At 45.1% G+C, this 23,827-nt stretch overlaps 1 protein-coding gene across 2 annotated transcripts; it reads right to left on the bottom strand.

Annotated features, from left to right (window-relative positions):
• Positions 1–4,840: 4,840 nt before the first annotated feature.
• Kics2 (KICSTOR subunit 2) lies at positions 4,841–21,196 on the bottom strand. 2 transcript variants are annotated; one of them, XM_041677305.1, is made up of 3 exons: positions 20,662–21,196; positions 15,221–15,506; positions 4,841–7,458 (listed from the first exon to the last, which is right to left on the bottom strand). In XM_041677305.1, exons 1-3 carry the CDS (start codon positions 20,894–20,896, stop codon positions 6,642–6,644), a joined length of 1,338 nt encoding a protein of 445 aa, XP_041533239.1. In that variant the 5' UTR covers positions 20,897–21,196; the 3' UTR covers positions 4,841–6,641. The 2 variants fall into 2 exon arrangements, with proteins under 2 accessions (XP_041533239.1, XP_041533247.1); XM_041677313.1 differs by having other exon boundaries at positions 15,221–15,339; positions 20,662–20,791.
• Positions 21,197–23,827: the final 2,631 nt, after the last annotated feature.

Below are 23,827 nucleotides of genomic sequence, written 5' to 3'. Positions count from 1 at the left end.
TCTCCATACACTACAGAGAACAATAGAACATGTATATTTTTTAAATAACGTAAGACTTTTCATGACAGTGAGGAACCGTGAAGCGTGCGCTCCAAGGCAGTTGCTGCCAGGACCCACTCTGAGCCAGTGTTCAGAACCCCGGCTCATGTGGAGAACAGGGTTACCAAAAAGGGCCACTATTTGCCTCCCTCTGTTCTTCAGCATTGATATCTTACAGATATTATATGGTTTTCAACTTAAAGCACCCCCAAAACAGGCCGTGTCATCCAAACCAGATTGAGTAACCAGGCGGATAAGTCACGGTGCGTCCACTAACAGACGCTGCGCGGGGTTGCACAATACCAAGGGAAGTCTCCACACAAAGGAGCTCATCCAGTCCGTTTCTTCTGACTCATTTCCTCTGGAGAACTTACTCAGAATAATTATATTGGTAACAGGAAGCCATCAGAAAAGCAAAAGAGGAACAGCAAAATCACTCTGCCTACAGGGCTTCTGCAGAGGGTCAGTCGCCCAGTGTGGCTTTTAAGTTCTCATTTAGAAAGGAAGGGAGGAAGCCCGGATCCTTAAGACTTTAAAGAAGGAAAAAAAATCAGAGACTAATTTAATGCTCTTATACACTAATTAGAAAAAAAAATCACTAGCTGGGTAGTGGTGATGCACGCCTTTAAACCCAGTACTCAGGAGGCAGAGGCAGGAGAATATCTGTGAGTTCGAGGCCAGCTTGGTCTACAGAGTGAGTTTCAGGACAGCCAGGGCTGTTACATAGAGAAACCTTATCTCAAAAGAAAGAAAGAAAAAAACCTAAAAAAAAAGAAGAAGAACTAATAGACTAAACATATCTGATATGGGAATCCCCTCAGTATGCTGTGAATATGTTTTATTGCCACTGGTTAATAAAGAAGCTGCTTCAGGAGAGAAATAGAGAGAGAGAGTAGGCGGAGTCAGAGAGACGCCACATAGCCAGCCGCCAGCACACCAGTACTGATAAACATCGAGCCTCATGGTAAAATATAAAATAATAGAAATGGGTTAAGATATACAAGCTAGCTAGCAATGCGCTTAAGTGATTGAACAAACAGTGTTTCAATTAATACAGTTTCTGTGTGATTATTTGGGGTCTGGGAAGCCTGAAACGAACAAGCAGTTTCCGTCTACTATAATCTTTAATTTTTAAAAAATATATCACAAAAATACACTGTTTTAGTTTGCTTTGTATTGCTATGATAAACACTGTGGCCAAAAGCACTTTGAAAAGGAAAGGTGCCAGTCCATCATCAAGGGAATTCAGGACCAGAGCTTGAGGCAGGAATGGAAGTGGAGACCGTGCAGGAATGTTGCTTACTGCTGGCTTTCAGGCTTGCCTTCAGTCACGTATCTAAGGCCCACCTCCCTAGGGATGGTACTGCCTACAGCAGTCTGGGCTCTCCTACATCATCAGGAGTTAAGAAAATACCCCACAGATATGCCCACAAGCCGATCTGACAGGGGCAGTTCCTTAGCTGAGGTTACCCCTTCCCAGGTGTGTCAAGTTGACAGCCTGTCACAGCTTGGAAAGATTTTTATCTGAATTAGATTTTACAGCTAACTTTATCTGTTAGATACAGTCCTGCTTTGCTGTAGCTGGCTAAAGGGTGTGGACTCATGACGGGTGGGACACCATTACACTCACCCCAATGGGGGCGACACGAACCTGCCCCGTTTTCTTGCCTTACTGAAAATGACCTACTAGTTGAGAAAATAAAACCAAAATAAAAAATGGTTAGTGTCGGATGTGGCTTTCCTCAAGCTGGAGCGAATCACTGGGGCATGCTCTGGCTCCCTGAAACACAAGGTGAAGAAGGCACAGGGCAAAAGAAGATCCGTGGAACACAGCAGGAGGGACGGGAAAGGAGGGGAGAGAGGAAAGCAAGGGAAACAGACAACAGCAAAGGGGGAAAAATAGCCAGAAGCAAGAAGGGAAAGTCATAATATTTACATAGACTATCTTGTGTCAAGATGGAAAATGACTCTGTTTTGTTTCAAATCTAAAGTTAAGCCTAAGATGGAAAAAAAAAAAAAACCCTGAGTAATGCTGAGAACAGGAGAAATAGTCTTCCTTGGGGAAGAGCCCAGTTGGTTATCCTATACAAGAGCTTAGTCCTGAAATCATATACATACAGGTAACATTATAGGGACTGAGCAGGTTGTATTTATATATTTAGGAGTGTGTGTGTGTGTGTGTGTGTGTGTGTGTAAGACCAATCCACACTGTGGATGTGAGAGAGGGCAAAGAAAGTACATAAGAGGTGTTGGAAGGAAGACAGTGAAGAGAAATTCTTTATTATAATTCCAAAAATTTTTAAAAATTAAAAACTGAAAAATCCCTTATAAGCGTAAAGATCTATTCCTTAAAGCAATTCACAGGTCTCTAAACATGCTAAGAACTATTTTTAAGACTGCTTTAGGACAGGGGCTACAGTGTCAGCCACCCAGTCCTCCCTACAATGTGGAACTAGGCTCGCTCTCCAGCACCAGTAAGATCAAACAGAGGCTGGGGACATAACACTGAGATCCTGAATTTGCCCAGTGCCCATAAGGCCATGATTCTGATTACAAGCAGTGTCAAAAGGGGGTACAAAAGTAAAAACAGGGCCTTAGGAGCTCAGTCCAGTGCTCCAATGTAGGTCTCTGTCTCTATCTCCACCCATTGCCAGATGAAGGTTCTATGGTGATATGCAAGATATTCATCAGTGTGGCTATGGGAGAAGGCCCCTGAAGAGCAGGAGAACATGAGTAAGGAAGTCAGGACCGCGTGGGACTGATCTAACGGGAGCTCACCAAGGCCAGCTGGACTGGGACTGAATGAGCATGTGATCAGACCGGACTCTCTTAATGTGGCTGATGATGAGGGCTGACTGAGAAGCCAATGATAATGACACCGGGTTTTGATCCTACTGCATGTACTGGCTTTTTGGGAGCCTACTCTGTTTGGATGCTCACCTTCCTAGACCTGGATGGAGAGCGGGAGGGCCTTGAACTTCCCACAGGGCAGGGCACCCTGACTTCTCTTAGGACAGGAGAGGGAAGGGAGGGGGAGAGGGGAGGGGAAGGGAAATGGGAGGATGGGAGGAGGTGGAAATTTTTAATAAAAAAAATGAAAGAAAAATGTAAGGCAAAAGAAATACAAAGATGTAACATTCAAAAAAAAGGTAAAAACAGTCAGAAATCAAATTGACTACATTCCAAGGTAACCCAATAGTTTAAGATGGTAGACATATATATTCCGGTTAATAAATTATAAATAATGAGAACATCCACACTTTGTAACCTCCGTCATTCAACCTATGTAGGAAGTAAGACACAGACACAGTCACAGAGAGCAATTTGAGCACACCTCTGTGTTACTGACAAAGCAGCCCAATAAAAGGGCAGTGGCGTAGATCTGAAATGCCACTATCAACCAACCATAAAAAACTAGGAACCACGAGCCATGAAGATCTGGACACACTGAGTGTCATCTAGGCATCCATCTGTCTGTCATGGGAGTTCAGGGGTTCCTCAGGCTCCATGAGAAGGAAGAGAACATGAGAATTTGCATTTAAGTCAGGGAAGAGTGGTTCCCCTTTTATTCATACCGTTTTCCCGTCCATTTCCAACATGACTTCACATACACGGCCTTCTCACACCCCACCCGAACCCTGGGAAAAGGCAGCCTATGTTTTCTTGGCCCCACTTTACAAAGTTGAGGCAGACACACCAAAGTAACAGACTCCCATGCTGCGGGCTAGACTTTAGCATATATATGTTAGATAATATATATATTATTATCTAACTAGGGGAGTGAGCAGGAGGGGAAGTCCCGGTTTTTTTGTTTTTTGTTTTCTCGAAAGGTAAATTTTCCAGTATACAAAGAGCCTTGGTTCCCCAGTTAACAATCTGGCTTCATTTGAACATATTCTCCCAAAAGACATCGTCAGAAACTAGGCTGGACCACATAAAAACAAAGCCAAAGCCACTAAGAGTTCATCTACTAACCAATGTCACCTTAAAACATGACACTCCTCAGGGGACCTCCAGACAAACTCAGTGTTGGATACATTTCCAGTTACCCAGAATTCATCAGGCTATGGTTTAGAAGTAACAGTCAGAAAGGCAGGTCAGGGAAAATGTGCACACTTCCTCTGCAATTGGCAAAGCAGGCACTACAGACCATCTCGGTCCTGCTTCCAGAGAGCGAATCCCAGGAACACATCACTTCTTGACTTGAACCAACATATGGGCAGCTTGTATCTGTGTGTATACGTGTATCACCGCTTCCCTGGAGGCCCCCGTCCTGCCTCTGGTCACCCCGACAGTGTAGCGCTTTCTCCTGCCATGACTTTTCAGCTGCAGTCTGGCTCAGACCCGTGTTCTACGGTGCCCAGGAATAGTAGAAGACTTCAGACCTACCTTGGGAAGCAGAGCAGGAAGAGGAGGACGCAGATTTATCCCCAGAGGCCATGCCTGTCAAACAAGTCAAAAAGTTGGCTCCCCAGAAGCACAAGAGCTTGGCCAAGGGGAAAATAAATGCTAGAAGAAAGGAGGCAGCAGGGAGGCCCTGGAAGGGGAAACCATCACACAGACCTAAGAAGCCGGTATCGAAGAAATGAAGAGCTCACCTTGGCACCTCCTGTGCCCAAGGGAGGATGCCCACCAGCTGTGCGCTGGTCCAGGTGTCTACACCTGAGTCTAAATGTAACGTGTGTGGGGGTCCCACAGGAACCCACAACCCAGCCCTCCTATCTCAGGAGGCTCTTGGAGAAGAACCCTTCAAACATGTACACAATAAGATTTGCTTGATCAGAAAATACAGAGAGAGATATATAATTATAAAATTTTATTGAGGAACTTCAAAATTAAAGTATCAGTACTCTTCTTTGAGGGTCCTCCTGTACTTCCTGACAGCACACAGGGACTTAGGAGTCTGTGCTGTCTCATTAATATTCATATCTGCTTTCTGTTCTTTGTAAATACCTCTTGTATTACTCAAAAATATGCTTAAAAATAAATATACAATTCAAATATGTATACATTTGACAATTTTAAGTATGATATATATGTGTGTGTGTTTTATTTACATTCCTCCATGGTCCACTGAAGTCTTTATTTTTTTAGGTACCTAGGGAGCCATATCATTAAGGCTAATGGTGGTTTTATCCAGAAAAAAAAATACATACCAAGAGTAATTTTTCAGGTTTTCGGCAAAACACAAGAGGAAGGAAAATGATTTGGTTCTTAATTCCAAATGCTTTCAATTTTTAAATGTAAGGTCACTATTATAAACATCTGTATTTGTATAGAACCTGGAGAAAATGCAAACTTTAAACTTTCTGTTTAAAGAAAACTGGCTTAATTAGCTTATGCGGAAGGGGGAGATCCAGAACACTAGCCAGTGACTCTCCTATGGGAGCCAGCACTCGCCCGGGCCTTGGAGGGTTCCACGGCTGCTGGTGTGGTCATCATGCTCTGTGGCCACCCCTTAGGACAGTGGCTCCACACGATCATGGCGAAAGCCTTGCTCTGACAGGACATTTACGCAGCTCTGAAGGACATACCCAGCAAGTATGAAGGACATAGCCGAAGGTGACAGCTCGATTCTTGGTGGTTTCTTTCCCTTCTGAATCAATAAGCTAGAAATTATCCCCACGTGGCTCCATCCGCTTCCTGTGAACACACACAGGAAGTGCACAGAGCAGCCTGTCCCCAGATGCATGGCACTGCATCTGAACATAATCGCAGAAGGCAATAAACCAGGTCCAGACGTGCTGATGGGCTGACTGGACTGGACCGTGAAGACAACTCATTTGTAGCAAGCACGAAGTATCAGGACCATCATTTTGACTTTATAAAAGCTGTGCTGTGCGAGAAACTAAAACATGGCTACAGACACATGGCTGCGAGCTTTCTAAACCTGAGAGTAAGCAGACATGAGAAAACACAGTTCGGTAAAGCAGCGACATCAAGCGTACCCGGGGTACCCGGGGTGGAGAAAGCCTGCATGAAGCCTTGGCTGACTCCAAAGAGAATAACACAAACGTTCTGAAGATAAGAGGAAGTGTGTGACAGCCACCTGAAAAGAGCCTGTGACTGGTTATTGCCATGAGGGTCAATACCAACCAACCAATCAGCTCCACTTCACCACCTGGTGAAAATTCCTCACCCAGATTCTAATTACAGTATAATACTAATTAGATTACTTGTAAAACTGGTTAATATGGGCGTTGATGAAGGTGAAACAGTCCCATCTGATGTCTGATCCTGGCTGCTCTTCAGACACACAGAGAGAATATGTTGAGAAGTGCGTTAGGGCACAATGTTCAGAATAACAACAAAAAATCTAGACAGATACACGACAGATTCGTTAACTATTCCAGCTACACGAGACAGGAAAACCAGGCCATGGGGATACACAGTAGCCATGGCACTTCCTAGACGACTCTTTGGAGATTCCGTTCTTGGTCTTCATTGCTTCTGAAGTGTGCGACATGATTCGGGCGGAGCTGTCTTTAGCTCAGGTCGGAAAGAAGCATGAGTGAACGTAAGTTCTAGTCACAAACCACTGCTGCCCTCAGAGCAGCTAAGAACACTGCATCCAGTCTGGAGAATCCTTGAGCAAGCTCCTGCTAACCTCTGGATCCAGGTTTCAGACTTGCAAACACTTTGGGGTTCTTAAGGGCAAGGGAGAGTTCATTGAGGAAGGAAATAAAATGGGAGTCTCTCTCGGATTTCTTTGACTCAAAAATGACAACGATGGTGAAGTGGGGCTCTGGGCGGGTCAGGAAGTAGGTGCTCTGGACTTTGTCGTCATAGAAGTGGACCACTTTCTCCAAGCTGTTCAGGTCGGATGTCCGGTCTGTCATGATCATTATGACATTGGGCCAGTGCATGACAGGCCTGTCACTGGGCAGAGACACTACGGCTGGGTACTGGTCCACTCCCTTGGGGGCCTCTCGGTAGGAATGTGGGTGATGGTAGCCATGACCCTGAAAGCTCTCTGAGCCTCGGTTGTCAAAAATTAAGGACACATTGGCAGCATCGTATTTCCTGATGAAACTGGAGATCTTTCCAAAGAGGTCTGGGTTAGCCTTTGCCGTCAGCGCTTTCATTTCTGAAGCGGTCGTCTGTCGACTCAGTGCCTCGTGGAAGTAAAAGCTAAACTTGGCCAGGAGCATGGTTTTGAGTTTCATCAACCAAAGGAAGAGGTGTGGGGGCTGAACGGCCTTCTGGGACTGCCCTCCGAACAGGTGCTTCTTGGTCTCCCGCTGCTTCTCAAAGGTCTGGCCCCAGCTCTGCAGCTTCGTGTGAGCGTTGTGCAAGGTCACCAGGGAAGGCAGGAACTTCCACTCGGAGATCTGGGCCTGTGCCCTCAGGAGATGGCTCAGAACACCCACTTCCAGCTGGAAACTGCTTTCCAGAGGGCTGAGGATAGGGTGGTGAAATCTAGAGGGGAGGGGATGGACAGAAATCAGTAGCAATGTTACTTCACAAGGAGAAACCTTCAAATTAACAAAACAGCAAGAGCATAAACCCAGACGAGACCGAGGGACAAGTGACGCTACGCTGGGCCAGCCTGGGCTCAGAGGGTCTAGGGTCGGTGAGTTTGTCTGTTGTTGTTTTTACAACTCGGACACAACTTGGGCAGTTCATCTTACTCTCCTAAGAAAATACCCTTTATTTTGTGGTTTTTCTTTTTAATGAAAATAACTAATTTCTTTCCAAATAAGGAGAAATTACATTGGCTGTAATATTTTATTTACTCTGAGAACTGTATGACTAACACTATCATCAAAACAAGGGATCCTCTTTTTGGGATGTGCAACTAAAAAACAATACTAAGACACCTGTCATCCACAGATAAACTATTTTACTGTCCACAGACCCACTCTACAGATGAACCTCTATCTGAAACTCAATAGACACAGGCATTTAAAAGAACACACATTTACCAGACAACTGTCATCCATTCGACTTCCCGATTCCCTTCATTGTTAACCATGATTCAAAACAAAATGGCAGCCACAGAGAAAAAAAAGCACAATGGGATGCGTGCAGTGAAAAGCAGAAAGGACGGTTGACTGGGCAAAAGGAGACCTCTAGAACGGGGGAGGGGCACAGGTCAACAGAGGGCAGTGGGGAAGGGTAACAAGTTCAAACAAGAAGAGTGACTCCTGCGTAAGAAGATGCCATGATGAAACCCATTATTTTGCAATCAAATCTAAAAAATTAATTGAAAAAAAAAAAGGTGGCCACAAATGAAGATCTAAAATCTTTTAAAAATCACTTTCCTCAAATCCACAGGGGGTATTTAAGACCTGAAGTGTTCTGGTCCTCATTGAAATTGAGTCACAAATTGAGTCCTAGCTACCGTGAAATGACGAGGGCACACCATTTTGGGGGGGCTACAGAGCTGGCTGGAGGGGAAGAGCACAGAGTGCTCTTGTAGAAGACTTGAGTTTAGGTCCCAACACCCACATCAGCTGCCTCACAACTACCTGTAACTAACTCCAGCCCCAGCGGATCCAATGCCCTCTTCTGGCCTCCACTGGCACTGCACTCACATGCACACACCCTCCCCACACGTTACATATAATGTAAAATAAATAAATTCCCACCTATACAAAGTCTCTTAAAACTTCCTGACCATGTGCTGCAGTGACATTTTATACTGTGACCAAGTACTGAGTACTCACACATGCAAATTTACTCCTTACTGTGCAGTGTATCATGATATTTTGTAATATATCTATATCATATGTCACATTTCTAGTTAGTAAATGAATTTATGAATATAAACCGCTGACTGTCATCTGTAAACACCGTTCCACTTCACAATAATACTGGAGGAGGGGCAACAAGATGTGGAAGGGCCTTAATTTTTCAGCAGAGGAGAATGGGCAACTTGAAAATGCTGAGGCAAGTTTCTCTTTTCCTCTCAGGTCTCCTCTGCAGGGTCACCGCCTTAGAGAAATCTGCTCCCAAGCCAGGGTAGGTCCCAGCCCTAGCCACTCTTGATTTTTTAGATTTACTTATTTAATTTTATGTGTGTGTTGTCTGCATTTGTGTGTGCCCCACCTGTATGCTCTGTGTCTGTAGCGGTCAGAAGACAGTGTCAGACTCCTTGAGTCTGGAGTTAAGAGGCTAGTACAAGAAAGACATCATGGAGGTGAGGGGAACTGAGTCCAGGTCCTCTGCAAGAGCAGTGTGCTCCTAACTACTGAGCCATCTCTCTAGCTCCTCAGCCACATTTCTTATGTAGCCAGAGCTCACTTACTTAGGCATGGTTCTGCCCACAGTTGGTTGGGCCTCCCATAGCAATCATTAGTCGTGACAATATCCCACAGACATGCCGGCATGCCAAACTGACCTGGACATCCCCCAATTCAGACCCCTCAGAAGACTCTGGGCTAACAGGACAGCATTGGTAGACAATCCTGCTGCAGATGCTCCTATACTTGTAACCCCATCAGCCCATCCTACCTTTAAAATAGTGCAAGTTAAAATATGTTGGATGCCCCTAGCCTACCAACCATTGTAGTTCATCCTGCAATAACTATAGCGTCAGCTGCGACACCCCATGACTGCTTGGCTGGCTGACAGTGAGGTTGCCCAATGTCACTAGAGCTCTACCTGGGAAACAATCAAAGTTCAAAGTTCCAAGCACAGTTTCTACTGAATGTTTATCACCTTTTCAGCACTGAAAAAAAATCATGAGTCAGGAATCACCTCTGATCTTCCTACCGCTTGCCCCTAGAAATCACATTTATAGCCCATGCTCTGCTTCAAAGGACATGAATTCTCACTACAAACCTCAGAGAGTGTGCACAGCGCGTCCACGACACCACAGAAGCACAATGTCCAACACATGTGAACAGCAAAGCTAGTTTTCAACCTCCAGGAAAGCGAGCATTCATACCATCGTCCGTCTGCCCAATGCAGATGGGAACTTTATGATGCACTATTTCCCAGCTTCCTCTCTGCCACGTGCCTCACAGCTACTCCCAGCTCAGTGGCTGTGATCCACAAACATACACCTAAGTCAAGGTAGTGAGCTTGGAAGTGTCTGAGACAGGAGACCGCCAACAGCTTGTGGAGAACACTGGCTCTAAGAGCATGGGAGGAGGGGAGGACAGGCAAGCAGGAAACAGGGGGGGTCCAGAGTGAGGGAGAGAAGGGGAAGGAACAGAGGGAGGAGGACAGGCAAGCAGGAAACCAGGGTCCAGAGCAGAGAAAGGTGCAAAATAGACATCTGTGCTAACGAGAAGCAAAACTCTAGAAATGCTACTTCCGTACTCTACAGACCTACAATGTGGAGTTCCAAAAGTATGCTGATTGCATCTATGACAGTCAGAAGTAAAAAAATAAAATCAATCTACACAAATACACATTTAAAAATGATGAAAATGGGAAATTTTATGTTGTGTCCATTTTACTATAACAGAAGAAATCTGCAGTCCTTTCTCACTTAAAGCCACTAGTTTGCTGCTACTTAGCTACCTCCCCACTGAGGGTATTCTAGTCTCCCTGGTCCATAGATCCTCTGTTCCTAGTTCCATGGGAGACAGTAATGAACATAGACATGGTAAAGTTTACCTTATAGGTTAGACACAGTAAGAAACTAATAATTAATAATGAGTTAATTATTATTCATTATTAACAATTAGCAATTATTAACAGTATAGAATCATTATTAAAATGATGCTGTCCCTCACTGATCTAGGTGTTCAGCAGCTTATACAATACGGACCTACTGGACAAGGACCACATCCACAGGGTGGCACACACACAGTGTGTGTTCATGTGTATACATGTTTGGATGCAAATACACAAGTGTGAACACTGAATGTCGAGGTCAGAACACAGGCTTGGGTGTCACCCTTCAGGAACATGGCCTCCCTGTTTTTAGAGAGATGAGTCTCTCAGTAGCCTAGAGGTAGCCAAGCAGGCCAGGCTAGCTGGCCAGTAAGCCACAGGGATCTGCCTGTCTCCACCTCCTCAGCAGTGGGATTCCAGGTGCACATGCCACTGTGCCTGAGTGTTTTTTTAATGTGGGTTCTGGAAATGGAACTCAGGTCCTCTGCAAGCACTGGACTGAATGAATTATCTCTCGAGCCCAGGCATGCAATTTAAAACTTGTTAATTTCTTGACTTGCTGAATTTCAGCTAGTGGATGACAAGCAGGAGAACCGCTCAAGGGGGACTACTGTGCAAAGATGGGGTCAGAGGGCTGCCCTGTAAGATCTTCCATAGTGAGAGGTGGTATTTGTAACACACACAGCAGAAACTCACACATTTAATACGAGAGACACAAAATACAGGGGATTGTTAGCCAGCCTTACAGAAGGAAAGAACACTGCCACGTGCTTGAGCAGGGATGACCTTTGAGGGCAGCACACCAGGCCAAATCATGTCAGTATGCAAGTTCCTTGGAACAAACTAACAGACCTACGATAAAGATGAGAACACGACACTGGGTGCTGAAAACTAAGCTCAGGTCTTGTGAGAGCATGAGAGCAGTGCATAACCGCTGAGCCCTCTATCTGGCCTCTGCAATTAACTTCAGGGCTGGAGAGTTGGCTCAGAGGTTAAGAGCACTGGCTTCTCTGCCACAAGACCCAAGTTCAATATCCAAGTTCAAATAATCGGACACTCTGCTTTGGTTTCCTGGCTACCCGGACCTAAATAATCACACAGAAACTATATTAATTACAACACTGTTTGGTCAACAGCTCAGGTGTATTTCTAGCTAGCTAGCTAGCTCTTATATTTTAAATTAAAACATTTCTATTCGTCTATGTCCTGCCATGTGGCTGTGGCCATGGCGTTACCTGATTTTCTATATGTCGTTTCCTAGGCGGCTGGCAGGTGACTGGCCTGACTCCACGTTGTTTTCTCCTCTATCTCTGCTTGGATTTCCTATCTTGCTATTCTGCCCTATTATAGGCCACAGGAGGTTCTTTATTACCCAATGGTAATAAGACATATTCACAGCACACTGAAGGGAAGCCCACATCAAATACCCACATGGTGGCTCAGTTGCATGGGAATTCATACCCTCTTCTTGCCCTGTAGGCACCAGGCATGCACATGGTGCACATGCATACTGCAGGCAAACCACCTCTAACACATACAAAAACATCCAGGAACTAAGCACGTAGGCATATACCCCAATCTTAGCACTGGGAGGGCTGAGGTAAGGCTGAAGGAAGAGGACGGAGATCTGAAGGCTAGCTATACAGTTTACACAGTGAAATTCTGCCTCGAATAGAACACACACACAGGAGGTCATGTCTGTAAGCTCAGCACTTGGAAGCCTGAGGCAGGATTCATATGAGTGTGGAGAGAAGCTGGACTACACAAAACAAGATTACATCTTGACCAACTAAAACAAATCAAAAAGAGGGAGGGGACAAAACTAATCATAATGTCTGGGGCTCAAAGCACGCAAGCAGGCACAATGTGGGTTTATGGAGGAAACAACCCTTACTCCCCGGAGATGAGTGTAGGGAGTGGCTGTACTGTTACCTGACAAACAAACTCACTTACTGAATGCAAAAGTCAACAGAAATAAATTAATGTTTGGACCAAGTAGAGAGCATCTCAAATTTTATAAAAGCAACAATGAATACAGAACAGAACATAGGCTCTGCTTCAGTCTGCTAGGAAGGAGGGCACACGCTTGTCCTGAGAGAGGCCTCGGGTCCAACCTCTAGCTCTAAAAGCAAAAAGAAAGAAAAATATACGGGCTCTGAAGTCAGAGGGAGGTGAGTTCTGAGCCAACCGCTTCACTACTAAGTCTTCAAACAAGGAGTGCCACCTCCGCCTATGACTGAAGTCAGGTGACAGGTGAGAGTCACACAATGCAGGTCCCCGACAGCGGCTCAACAGGGGCCACTTCCCTGCACAGTAGAGGACTAGAGCCCTGTGCTGCACGCTGGCGCAGCCTTTGATCCCAGCATGTGGAGTCACAGGCAGACAGAGCTCTGAGTCTGAAGCTAGCCTGGTCTACATAGAGAGAACTTCTCTCCAAAAGCAAACACAGAAATAATACCTGATATAAATACTGCACCCTTTGACCTATAAGTTGCAAAATCAAATTATACTTTGTTAAGTAAATGACATTTTAATCTGGAAACAATTTAAAAACTGGATGGGTTTGCTTTGACTCTTTCCTTGATTTGGGGCCGTTCAGCTGAGCTTTAGGACTCTACTTGGAATCTGCCTGTTGAATCTCACTTGAAACCAGCTACTAACAGCTTCACCTCAGATTCAGCTCACCACCTTTCCTCTAAAGCACTCCAGCCCCTTTCTACGTGTCCATCCTGTCTGTGATGCCAGCACAGGGCACGGGGCCTCCAGGTCCTCTGTGGCAGGAACCACCTAGCACTCCTACCATCTGGCTGCCAAGACTGCTCCTACAGCCGCGGAGCGCCCACCACATGCTGGGCACCTACCCCAGCAGCCCACCTACCGCCCGCCCCTTCCCACCCTACACCCTGGTGGTACAGTAATTAGCCTAAGATAGAGATGAGAACACGACATTCCCCTGTTCACAACCTTTCATGGTTTCCACTATTCACCAAATTGGGCAACTTTCATCCTGAACACAACTATTTACTAATTTGCTCAGTGTTTTCAATTGAGTAGCTGCCGTACAGTGGCCACTGCTTTAGGATTTCAAGCAGGTGGCATCTTGTTCAGGAACCTTTTTTCAAAATCAAACCAATCTGAATTAATAAACCCTAATGTGTAATATCCTTCAAAGGACATCTTTCTAATCCAAGTAGTAGCTACTGTGCTGGACTCCAAGGAAGCCAAAATAAAACTAGGCCCTCCACTTTGGTGATGTTCTTAAATTCCTGCGATTCTTCGGAAATTGTTTCCAGGCCAAGCGGTGTGCAGTATATCACAAACAACTCCGTTTCTTTGTAAGGAGCAAGTTTCTTCAAATGTAACAGTTCCCAGTCAAGAAAAAAAAAGTGGCCGGGCAGTGGTGGCGCATGCCTTTAATCCCAGCACTCGGGAGGCAGAGGCAGGTGGATCTCTGTGAGTTCGAGGCCAGCCTGGTCTACAAGAGCTAGTTCCAGGACAGGAACCAAAAAGCTACAGAGAAACCCTGTCTCGAAAATCCAAAAAGAAAAAAAAAAGAAAAAAAAAGTAAGCTAAATTGGCCTCAAAATAATTTCTTACCTATCACAAAGAACTAAAGTTTGTCCTTCAACAGCAATGCATGCCTTCACTAAGATTTGAAACCAAAGCCACAAGAGAAGAAGATAGAAGTTCATTGTAAGAAGTGCGTAGTAATGACCACAAGAGAGTAACAGGGAGAACTCCCAGGTTATTACCCAAAAAAGAGCACTTATTTGACTAGTAGCCGCTCAATCACATTGCTCTCCATGCACCTGTGTGTGCGTGCAGGGTGTGTGTGTACATGTGCCTTGGTGCAAAAGCCAGAGACAATATCGGGCGCCCTGCTCTATCATTCTCTGCCTTGTCCCTTGGACATGGGATGTCCTGCTGAACATCAGTAGTCTTCCTGTCTACGACAGCCACAGCACTGGTGTACGGTGTGTGCGGTGTCTTCCTGTCTACGACAGCCACAGCATTGGTGTACGGTGTGTGCGGTGTCTTCCCGTCTACGACAGCCACAGCACTGGTGTACAGTATGTGCGGTGTCTTCCTGTCTACGACAGCCATAGCACTGGTATACAGTGCATGCAGTGGGCCCCAGCTGTCTACATGGGTGCTGGTGATCAGAACTGGCGCTCTTACCCATGGAGCCATTTCTCTGGCCCCAAAGTAACAGTTCTACTGTGAGAATCCTGTATTTCCTGAAAACATACAGAGGGGGCTGTTCAGCACGGTTAACTGAACCCTAAAGTGACAAACGGCTGCCTGCTGTTTAATGAGCACATGGAAAATAGGGTACAGGAACCTTCCTGAGAGTTAGGGAACACATGAACTGGAGAGATGGCTCGGAGGTTAGCAGCACCGACTGCTCTTCCAGAAGTCCTGAGTTCAATTCCCAGCACCCACATGGTGGCTCACAACCATCTGTAATGAGATCTGATGCTCTCTTCTGGTGTGCAGGCAGAACATGCAGACAGAACACTGCACATATAATATATAAATAAATGTTTAAAAAAAGAGCGAGGGGAAATCCAGAGCCTGTGGGCTGACAGACTCTCACACTCTCCACACTCACCTGGAGCTGTACTTCTTGAGGATGGTATCCAAAATACCGACCAGCTCTTCCGTGTTGATGAACTTCTGCGTGCTGAGGGCGTACATCTTCTCATAGAAGTCTGCGATCTCCATCCGGGCCTGAACAAAGAAACAGAGCTGCTCTGACAGGTGGGGCAGCAGCTCCTCCACATGAGGAGCCGTTCCACTCGGGGCACCTCGGCCTGTGGCCACCTTCTTCAGCTCGTTATGCAAGGACGTGTAGATGGTGCGGATGGAGTCCTTCCTGCTGAAGAACGACTGGCCTCCTGGGAAGCAGACAGCATAAGCACGTGACAGGTGAGGAAGGGAGCAGAAGGACCTGGCACCTCCCAGCCCCCACATGGAAAGGGCTAGAACCTGTGGAACTCAGCGAGCTTGGACTGAGGATTGGGGCGCGGACACCCAAGTCAGCACCTCACTGAGGAACAAGTCAAAACTGAGCACTTGCTACAAATTCATCTCACTCATGTATCAACTCCCCTCTACTCCACTCCACGGACATTCAAAACTTCTTTAGAATCATTACCCTGAATCTTTTTTTAAAAAGCTCTCCTTTTTTATAGATACTTTTTTAAAAAGGAGAACACACAAGGATTATCAAACACTTCCATTGTTTCCTCTTCAGAGGTGCAATTGTCTTGAATCTTATCTTTCAGGCTGTGCCAGGAAATGAGAATGAATGCTCACACATCTTTTTAAAAAAGAACACACACTGGGATCTTGAGGCAGGGGACTGCAGCGCTCTTGACAAGGCTGACAATGCAGGCTTCAGAATAAGCACCACACTGTGAATTATTAAGGCCAAGAACCAATTATAAGTAACCGCTGCTCTGCCGCCAAGGAAACCTGCGCAGGCATCAGAGAGGCTACATTGTTGCTGATGGTTGAAAAGGACCAAACAGCAGAGGCATCGTTTACCTACTTGTGACTTTGTATATGACTAACTATGTTTCTTAAGCATTAGATCCCCCATCAAAGAGACAAAAGCGAGACTAGTAAAATGAAAAGAAACAGGGAGAGCTGACAGGGCAATCTCTACAAATGCACAAAAGCCTCAGAGGCTTTTGTTACGTTCAGAGCGCTTTCGTGAAATGAAGTTATTGCTATTATAAATCTATTAAGATTGAAAGTTAGAAGGAATTTGAAAAATATCCGCTTAATTATTTTTTCAGGATTTTTTTTTTTTACTTCGCTTCTTGGCTTATGTTTCAAGAAACGAACCTTACACCCCTTGTTACCCAGATGATCCAGGTTTTAACACCAAAAGTCTGATCTCCCAGGAAAACCTTCATCCAGATGTTTTGTTGATCTCATTATTGTCTAAGCTGGAAATGAACCGACTGACACCGTGACACAGGGCGCAGCTCTACATCTAAAGGCCCCTGATCTGGGAGCTCTACTTCATTCCGATCCCTAACTCTATAGAAATATTTTCTCTCATTAGCATGGGGTATGGCTATACTAACAGCGGGGATAGTTCTCAGAAGTCTGTCCTCCGTGTCTGTATTCTGATTTTATAGTGATCGGTATAGAACAGTCCTCTGTGCCCATGTCTAGAACAAACATCCCCTACATTAGGAAGGTAGTAAAAATGTCATACAGAGATGGTTATGACAGCATACACCTATAACCCCAGACCTCAAGAGACAGAGGCAGGAGGATCCAAAATTCAAAGATCCTCAGCCACAAAGTGAGTTACAGGTCAGGCTGCACAATGGGAGATTCTCTGTAAATGAAACTGCAGTATCAGAAAGCATCATGCAAAAGCCAAAAGCTTTACAAATCTAAAGGACAACTTCTAGTTCTCACTGCCAAACTTAAATGCTGTGTGATATTCAAACCACCTAGCTCTTCTGAGCTTTAAATGCTGTTACCGTCACCATAAAACCAGAATTGTTGAAAAGACAGAAGAGGCAGCACTTTGAACAGGCCTGGAAGGAAGAATATACTCAGTCTTGCTGGTCCCTTTCTTTCCACTTTATAATGGAGCTTGGGAAATTCTATGGTAAATTACTATTTAACAGGCAGATAGGTGACCTTGACTCTACACCCGCTATTTAAAAAAAAAAGGTGGACATAGCAAAATTTGAACTTTGCACCGAAAAAGTAAAGCCTACCCTCATCTGAACACAGGGGAACAGAAATACAGCATAAACGCAAACAATACCTTTCCAGGTCTACCCACACCAGTCACCAGCAGGGAAATACTCCAATTCCAGCTCTTTTCTCAAAGCTTTTGGCAAAACAACCCCATCTCTTGACTCCCTACCCTCTAATACCCAATAAGGATTAGCCTTCCTTCTTCCTGGGGAGCAACAGAAACACCCAACTCATTTACCTTTCTAGCACTTTCAATTTATAAATTAGGATGCTTCAGGGTTTTTTCCAGAATGTTCTAGTTATCAACGGCCATTATTTTTTCCAAGATTTCAACCTTTTATCTCATATGAAATTTAAAGCATAAAGAACATGTTAACCATGCTGGGCGGTGGTGGCACACACCTTTAATCCCAGCACTCGGGAGGCAGAGGCAAGCAGATCTGTGTGAGTTTGAGGCCAGCCTGGTCTAACAGAGTGAGTTCCAGGACAGGCTCCATAGCTACAAGTTTTCTGAGAAACCCTGTCTCAAAAAAAAAGAAAAGAAAAAGAAAAAGAAAGAAAAGAAAAAAAGAAAAAAAAGAAAGAAAAGAAAGAAGAAAACCATGTCAAGCATCCTGAGCACTGTCAAACTTTGTTAAACGTCCTTAAACTCCCATTCTCGAGTGGCAGGGAGGTAGACAGTCTCAATCCTTCACTGTGTCCACTCAGCACATTTTAATCACTGTTCTTTTCCCAAAATTTTTCTGGCCTCAAAGCAAAGATAAGAGTCATGCCCAGTTTTTCAGGACTGATCCACGACAGTGACAGAAGACTCCCCTCAGGTTTGTCCTTTGGTTAAAGGCCCATGCTTGCATTTTAAATCAGGACCAGCAGCTGGAACTTCAGACAGAGGTCAAAGACTTTTTTTTTCTTGCAGGCGAGGTCTCACTTTGTAGCCCAAGCTGACCTTGAATTCTCCACACTCCTGCCTCAGAGTGCAGGGATTACAAGCACGTTGTACCTCACACGACACCGGTTTAGACTCACTCGCTATTCGCTAACCCAGTAGATCTTACAGAAAGAATGAAGAGGTAAGATACATCAACCACCTTGCTACAGTGGTCGCTTCATAAGGTATATCAAGACATCAAGTTGGAGAGCCTGAGACTATATACAATTTTTACTTGTCTATTATACCTTCAAAAAAATGTAAAGACTTATCAGACCATGCTTCTTTTTGTTTTGTCTTTCGAGGCAGGGTCTCACTATGCAACCCCAGGTGGCTTGGAACTTTAAATGAGGTGGCCTCAAACTCACCTGTGCCTGACTCCTGAGGGCGGACTAAAGACATGTATCACCACATTCCCAAACCATGTTTCAGATTTTTAGAGTACGCATAATTGTTTCACTTTGCTTAACAAAGAAAACCATATGAACATGGTACATGATTACAGAACATGGTACTGCTTTAAATAACATTTTTTCCGTTCTCTGATCATCATAAAGTCCAATCGCAATCACATTTGCATCACTATATAAATTCAAACATGTTAAAGTTTAAATTTTGAAACAACTATCACTTGAGTGTGTAAGTCAGTAAGTATTTAAACTGACATCTTCAGAACATTATTAGATGAACCCTAGAGTCCCCAGGCATGTTTCACAGTGTGAACTGGTATGTAGTCAGTCAACCTCAAGCCAGGTCCCTGCGGCTCACCTACAAGACAGCTGAGGTTCAAGCAGAACTCAGCACTTTACATAATAAGGGTCACTTCATGGCAGCCAACCAATGACAGTAAAGGACTTCTAAATGTTCAGAGCCGATGTGCCCAGCTCTCTTTATACAGAAACCTGGTGAATATGATTTAAACTTAGTGCAGACTTTATTTGTTTATTTTTGCTGGGATCCACAAATGGACTTCAGGAAACCCAGTTGTTCTCTTATTCTCTCCTTCCGGTTATAAATATACATATATTTGGGGGGGGGGGGCGTAACTTGGCAACTTTCAATACATTCGTATGGATGACCTCAAACAACAACAAAAAGTTAACAATCAGGACATTTGAGTCAATATTCACTTTTTATAGGTAGGGAAGCCTAAAACAACCCACACTGCCAGAATATTATGTACTTTCAGTGTTACAGCTAAAATACATATCATATACATATCATATACATACACAAAAATAAAGTATATAAATTATACTACATGTGCAAGTTTTAAATAAATTATATGTATACATCTGATCTGATAACTCGAGGCAGGTGTTCAAGTTTGAGATCTATCACCTACAGTTACAAATGCATGCACAATTCACTACACTGTAGAAAACGGAATTGTAAGACGGCACACCAACCGCACATTTGTGTGAGGTAACACTGTAGAGAGAAAACTAAAGAGGGTGAAATCCCTGGGTACTTTCTGCCAATAAATCATCACACTAAGTTACAAGTTATCTGGAAAGCTACGTAAATTATAATCTCAGGAAGCCCTTTCCCTTGAGTGCTTACCAAGCGTTCAGTTAAGATCCCTGGCAACAGAAAGGGATTAACTCTGTGTAACTGGCGCTCACTCTCACCTTAGTAATCTTTTATGGCGTGGATGTGTGCCTTCTATTCATGAAAGGACCTTGAACTTTTAATAAGTAACACGTCAAAAAGCCGAAGTGCTAAATCTAGCCCAATCCTCTGGAAGGCAGCTATCATTTTCCATTATTATTATAAATAATACTTTGAATGCATAGCCCTTGGCTTTTATGTATTACTTCCTTATCAACTGATACCAATTGTTTCTTGGGATGATCAGTTAAGAGTTCCTGCCGTCTTGTTTTCAGGATTAAGATTTACTTGAGGACGAGCAGTGTTTCCTGCCCAGGATCCACTTACTCCTTCCTTTCCTAAATATGCACTGAGGTACTACGAAGAGGGGACAGGACGCCACTTGTGTCAGAGGCCCGACAAAAGTCGTATTTATTAACATAACTAGGTTCCATGGCCTGGTTTTACTCCTCAGTCCACAGTGTCACTAGTTAGAACGGGGGACGCAGAACTTGGTTAACTTGTCATTTATGAAACCGATCCATGCACGCACGGTTCAATAAACCCAAGGGGTTTGGGGCATGCCTAGCAAATAGCATCCACCCAGTCCACCGAGGCAGCAGCGGCGGCGCAGGGAGGTGGGCGGGGCTTGCGGCAGCCGCGGGAGGGGGAGGGGACGGTGGGAGGAGACCTGGGCAGAGCGGAGCCCGCGGCTGGGAGTGACAGGGCACCCGGGCCGCGGCCGACCGGGGAGCGCACCCCCTTTCCTTCCTCCTCAAGGGGCGGGGGCGGGACGGAGGTACCTAGTTTCTGCCCCAGGTAGGTGAGGCTGTGATAGACCTTCTCGGCCGCGGCCAGATGCGCCAAGGCCGCCAGCAGCGACAGCCAGCTGCCCCCCGCGCTCTTGTTGGCCTCTCGTTCCTTCTCCACATTGTCCTTGGCCTTGTCGTAAGAGAAGATGCCGAGGTGAGAGAAGAACGTCTCCAGCACCGCCTGTTCCACCGGCACCGGGGCGGCTAGCGGGATAGACTCCCCCATGCGACCTGCGCGCCAGCCTCCACCCACGTGGCTCCGCTCACACTTCCGGGTTCCGAGGGGACGCGCCTGCGCTGTCGCGTACGTGCGCGCGCCGGGGGCGGGGCCGGCGAGCTGTCCGGCGGCGGGTTGCTCGGGGACCTCGCGGAGGGTGGAGGAGGCTCCCTAGCTTGGCAGACAAGAGACCCGCTACCGAGCCTGAGGCTGTCACTTCCAGGCCCCGTGAGGTCTCCTGCACCCCTGTCCCCTTTGAGATCCTTTAGCGCGGATGACGTCACGCGGGCTTGACGTCAGCTCTTGCGTGGACATCGGAGTCCGAGGCCTGATCAGCGTTTACACCGATGGAGGTGGTTAGGTGGAAGCCTGACTGTTGATGACTAGTCGCCTAGTTTTCATCCCTACACACGCCATCAGCTAACACCCGTCCCTGCCAGATCTGTCTGTGTGGGCCCGCCTCCAGGGCTACACGGCACCCTTCACCTTGCCCATCCCTCTCAAAACAATGTGAAGCTTCCTGGTGGGGTCCTCAGAGTCAAGGATAAATTCACATAAACCGGTGCAATTTGTCGTGCAGGTTCTTCACAATTTCATATGACATGTTAGGACCTGCAGCTCAGTTCACGTATGTTTGTGTCTGCTATCTTAAAATGCCGCCCATGACCCACTCAGTGTTTTTTTTTCTTTGCATATTTTGTATTTTAAATATACGTGCTTATTTTACACAAGTCACACTGAGTGTAGGTGTGTGTGTGTTTATATGTCTCTGTCCTATCAGTGATGAGCTGACTTGGGCCGAGACTAGAGTCTACCTGCCATTGTAACTGTTCGTAATGGAAATGGGGATGTTTGTTGGACAGTTGAAAGAACTGCCTATCTTCAGGTTTTCTCCCCAAACTACAGCTGTTATGTCATCACTACCTATGTTTTTTTATATTATTATTAATAACAATTACTAATTATTTTCATTGTCTTTGTTTGTGTTTGTTTTGGCTACTTGAGGCATGGTCACACTGTAGCCCTGACTGGCCTGGAAATCTCTTTGTAGACCAGACTGGCCTTGAACTCACAGAGATCGGCTTGCTCTTCCTTAGAACTGCAGGGATTAAAGGCTTGGCCACCATACCCAGCTCATTGGTACCTTTTAACCAGTAACTAATCTAGTTTCATAGACTGTGCATTTGTTTTCTGTCCTCAAGAATGTGCTTGGATAAGTCCAAGCCTTTTAATTGTCTATAAGGCAGGGCTTTATGCTTGACAAAAAGGTAGCTATGGTTAAGGGAGGAACAATCATTTTTTGAGGACTCGGGGAAGCTTCCCAAGAATGTGCTATTCATGAAGAATGGATGAAAATTAAAAGTCAGAGTGTGGTACTGACACCCGCGCCAACAGACAGTGACAGTGTTCATTCCCAGCATTCCCCGAGAACACAAGAAGTCCTCAGGTCAGTGTTCTCAACCTGTGGGTCGCAACCCCTTTGGGGGTCAAATGACCCTTTCATAGGGGTCACATATCAAATATCCTGCATATCAGATATTTACATTACAATTCATAACAGTAACAAAATTACAGTTATGAAGTAGCAACGAGATAATTTTATGGTGGAGTCATCACAACATGAGGAACTGTACTAAAATGTCGCAGCCTTAGGAAGGTTGCGAACCACTGCCTAGATGATAAAGGCAATGTTATAGTCACTGGGGGAAAGAAACTTAGGGAATAGTGAAGGACACATGATTAAATGGGAAAGACTGTCTACTTGCTTCCTGTAACAAAGTGTACATTTAAAAACCATAAACTAGGAAAAGTAAGCATTACTAGGTCTAAAGAAAGAAAATCTTGCAACTATAAATGCATTGGAATAACTTATAAAGAATCAAATTGACTTGCGGTACAGAAAAGTTAATATATTGAAATTAAATATACAAACTAGTGAGCTTCACGCTGACATTTCGTGCATGCATATATTGTGCATTGGCTGTGTCCACCTCCCCTTTCCTCTCTCTTGCCCTCCCCTCCCTAACTCCCTCCCCTTGCACCCTTTCACTCCTAACGGTTCCTCTTCTCACCCTGAGAAAAACAGTGTGCAGGATATGCCAGACAAAGGGCTAATGTTTTAAGTTTTAGTGGACTGAGACCGCTCTCTAGCCAGTAAAAAGAAGAGGCGCTAGATGGCCACACAGGCAGGAGCACTTGCTGCCAAACCTGAGGCCCTGAGTCAAATCCCGGGAACCTACCTGTTACAAGGAAAGTACTTAGTCCCACAATTGTCCTCTGATTTCCACCTGAGCATACACGTACACCCACACACAAAACAAATACATGTCTGAAAGGCTAGGAATGTGCTCACTTAAGAGAAATATAAAACACAATTTTTATGCCCAGCTTCACCCATCAAAGAAATGCAAGCTAAACTACTATATTCATTTGTGGACTATGAAATTAATAAATGAACCTCCTTTTTGATGAAGGGTCTATGTAGACAAAGTTGGCCTTGAATAATCCTATGGCTCTGCCTACTGAGTGTTAGGGTTACAGACAGGAATTACGATGCCCAGACCCGAAGTAAGATTAAAACACTAGTATGTGTTTTTGTAGGAGTGTATGTTCACATGAGTGTGTGCATGTGGTTTGAGTGCACATGTGTGTATTTGCATGTAGAGACCAAATATAATTTAAGGTGTCTTCCTTAATTTCCCCTACCTTATCCTTTGATCCAGGGTCTCTCACTCAACCTAGAGCACACAGATTGGTTAGACTAGTGTGGTGGTTTGAATAGGTTATGGCCCCCAGAGACTCATGTGTTTGAATGCTTGACCCATAGGGAGTTGCACTGTTAAAAGGTGTGGCCTCGTTGGAGGAAGTCTGTCATTGTGGAAGCAGGCTTTGAGGTCTCCTGTGTTCAAGCTACACCCAGTACACAGTTCCTTTTGCTGC

Source organism: Microtus oregoni, unplaced genomic scaffold (assembly GCF_018167655.1).
Source record: "Microtus oregoni isolate MIOR12 unplaced genomic scaffold, Mior012 000001F_ref0000356, whole genome shotgun sequence".
Classification (NCBI taxonomy): domain Eukaryota; kingdom Metazoa; phylum Chordata; class Mammalia; order Rodentia; family Cricetidae; genus Microtus; species Microtus oregoni.
This window is presented reverse-complemented; position numbering and strand designations above follow the sequence as displayed.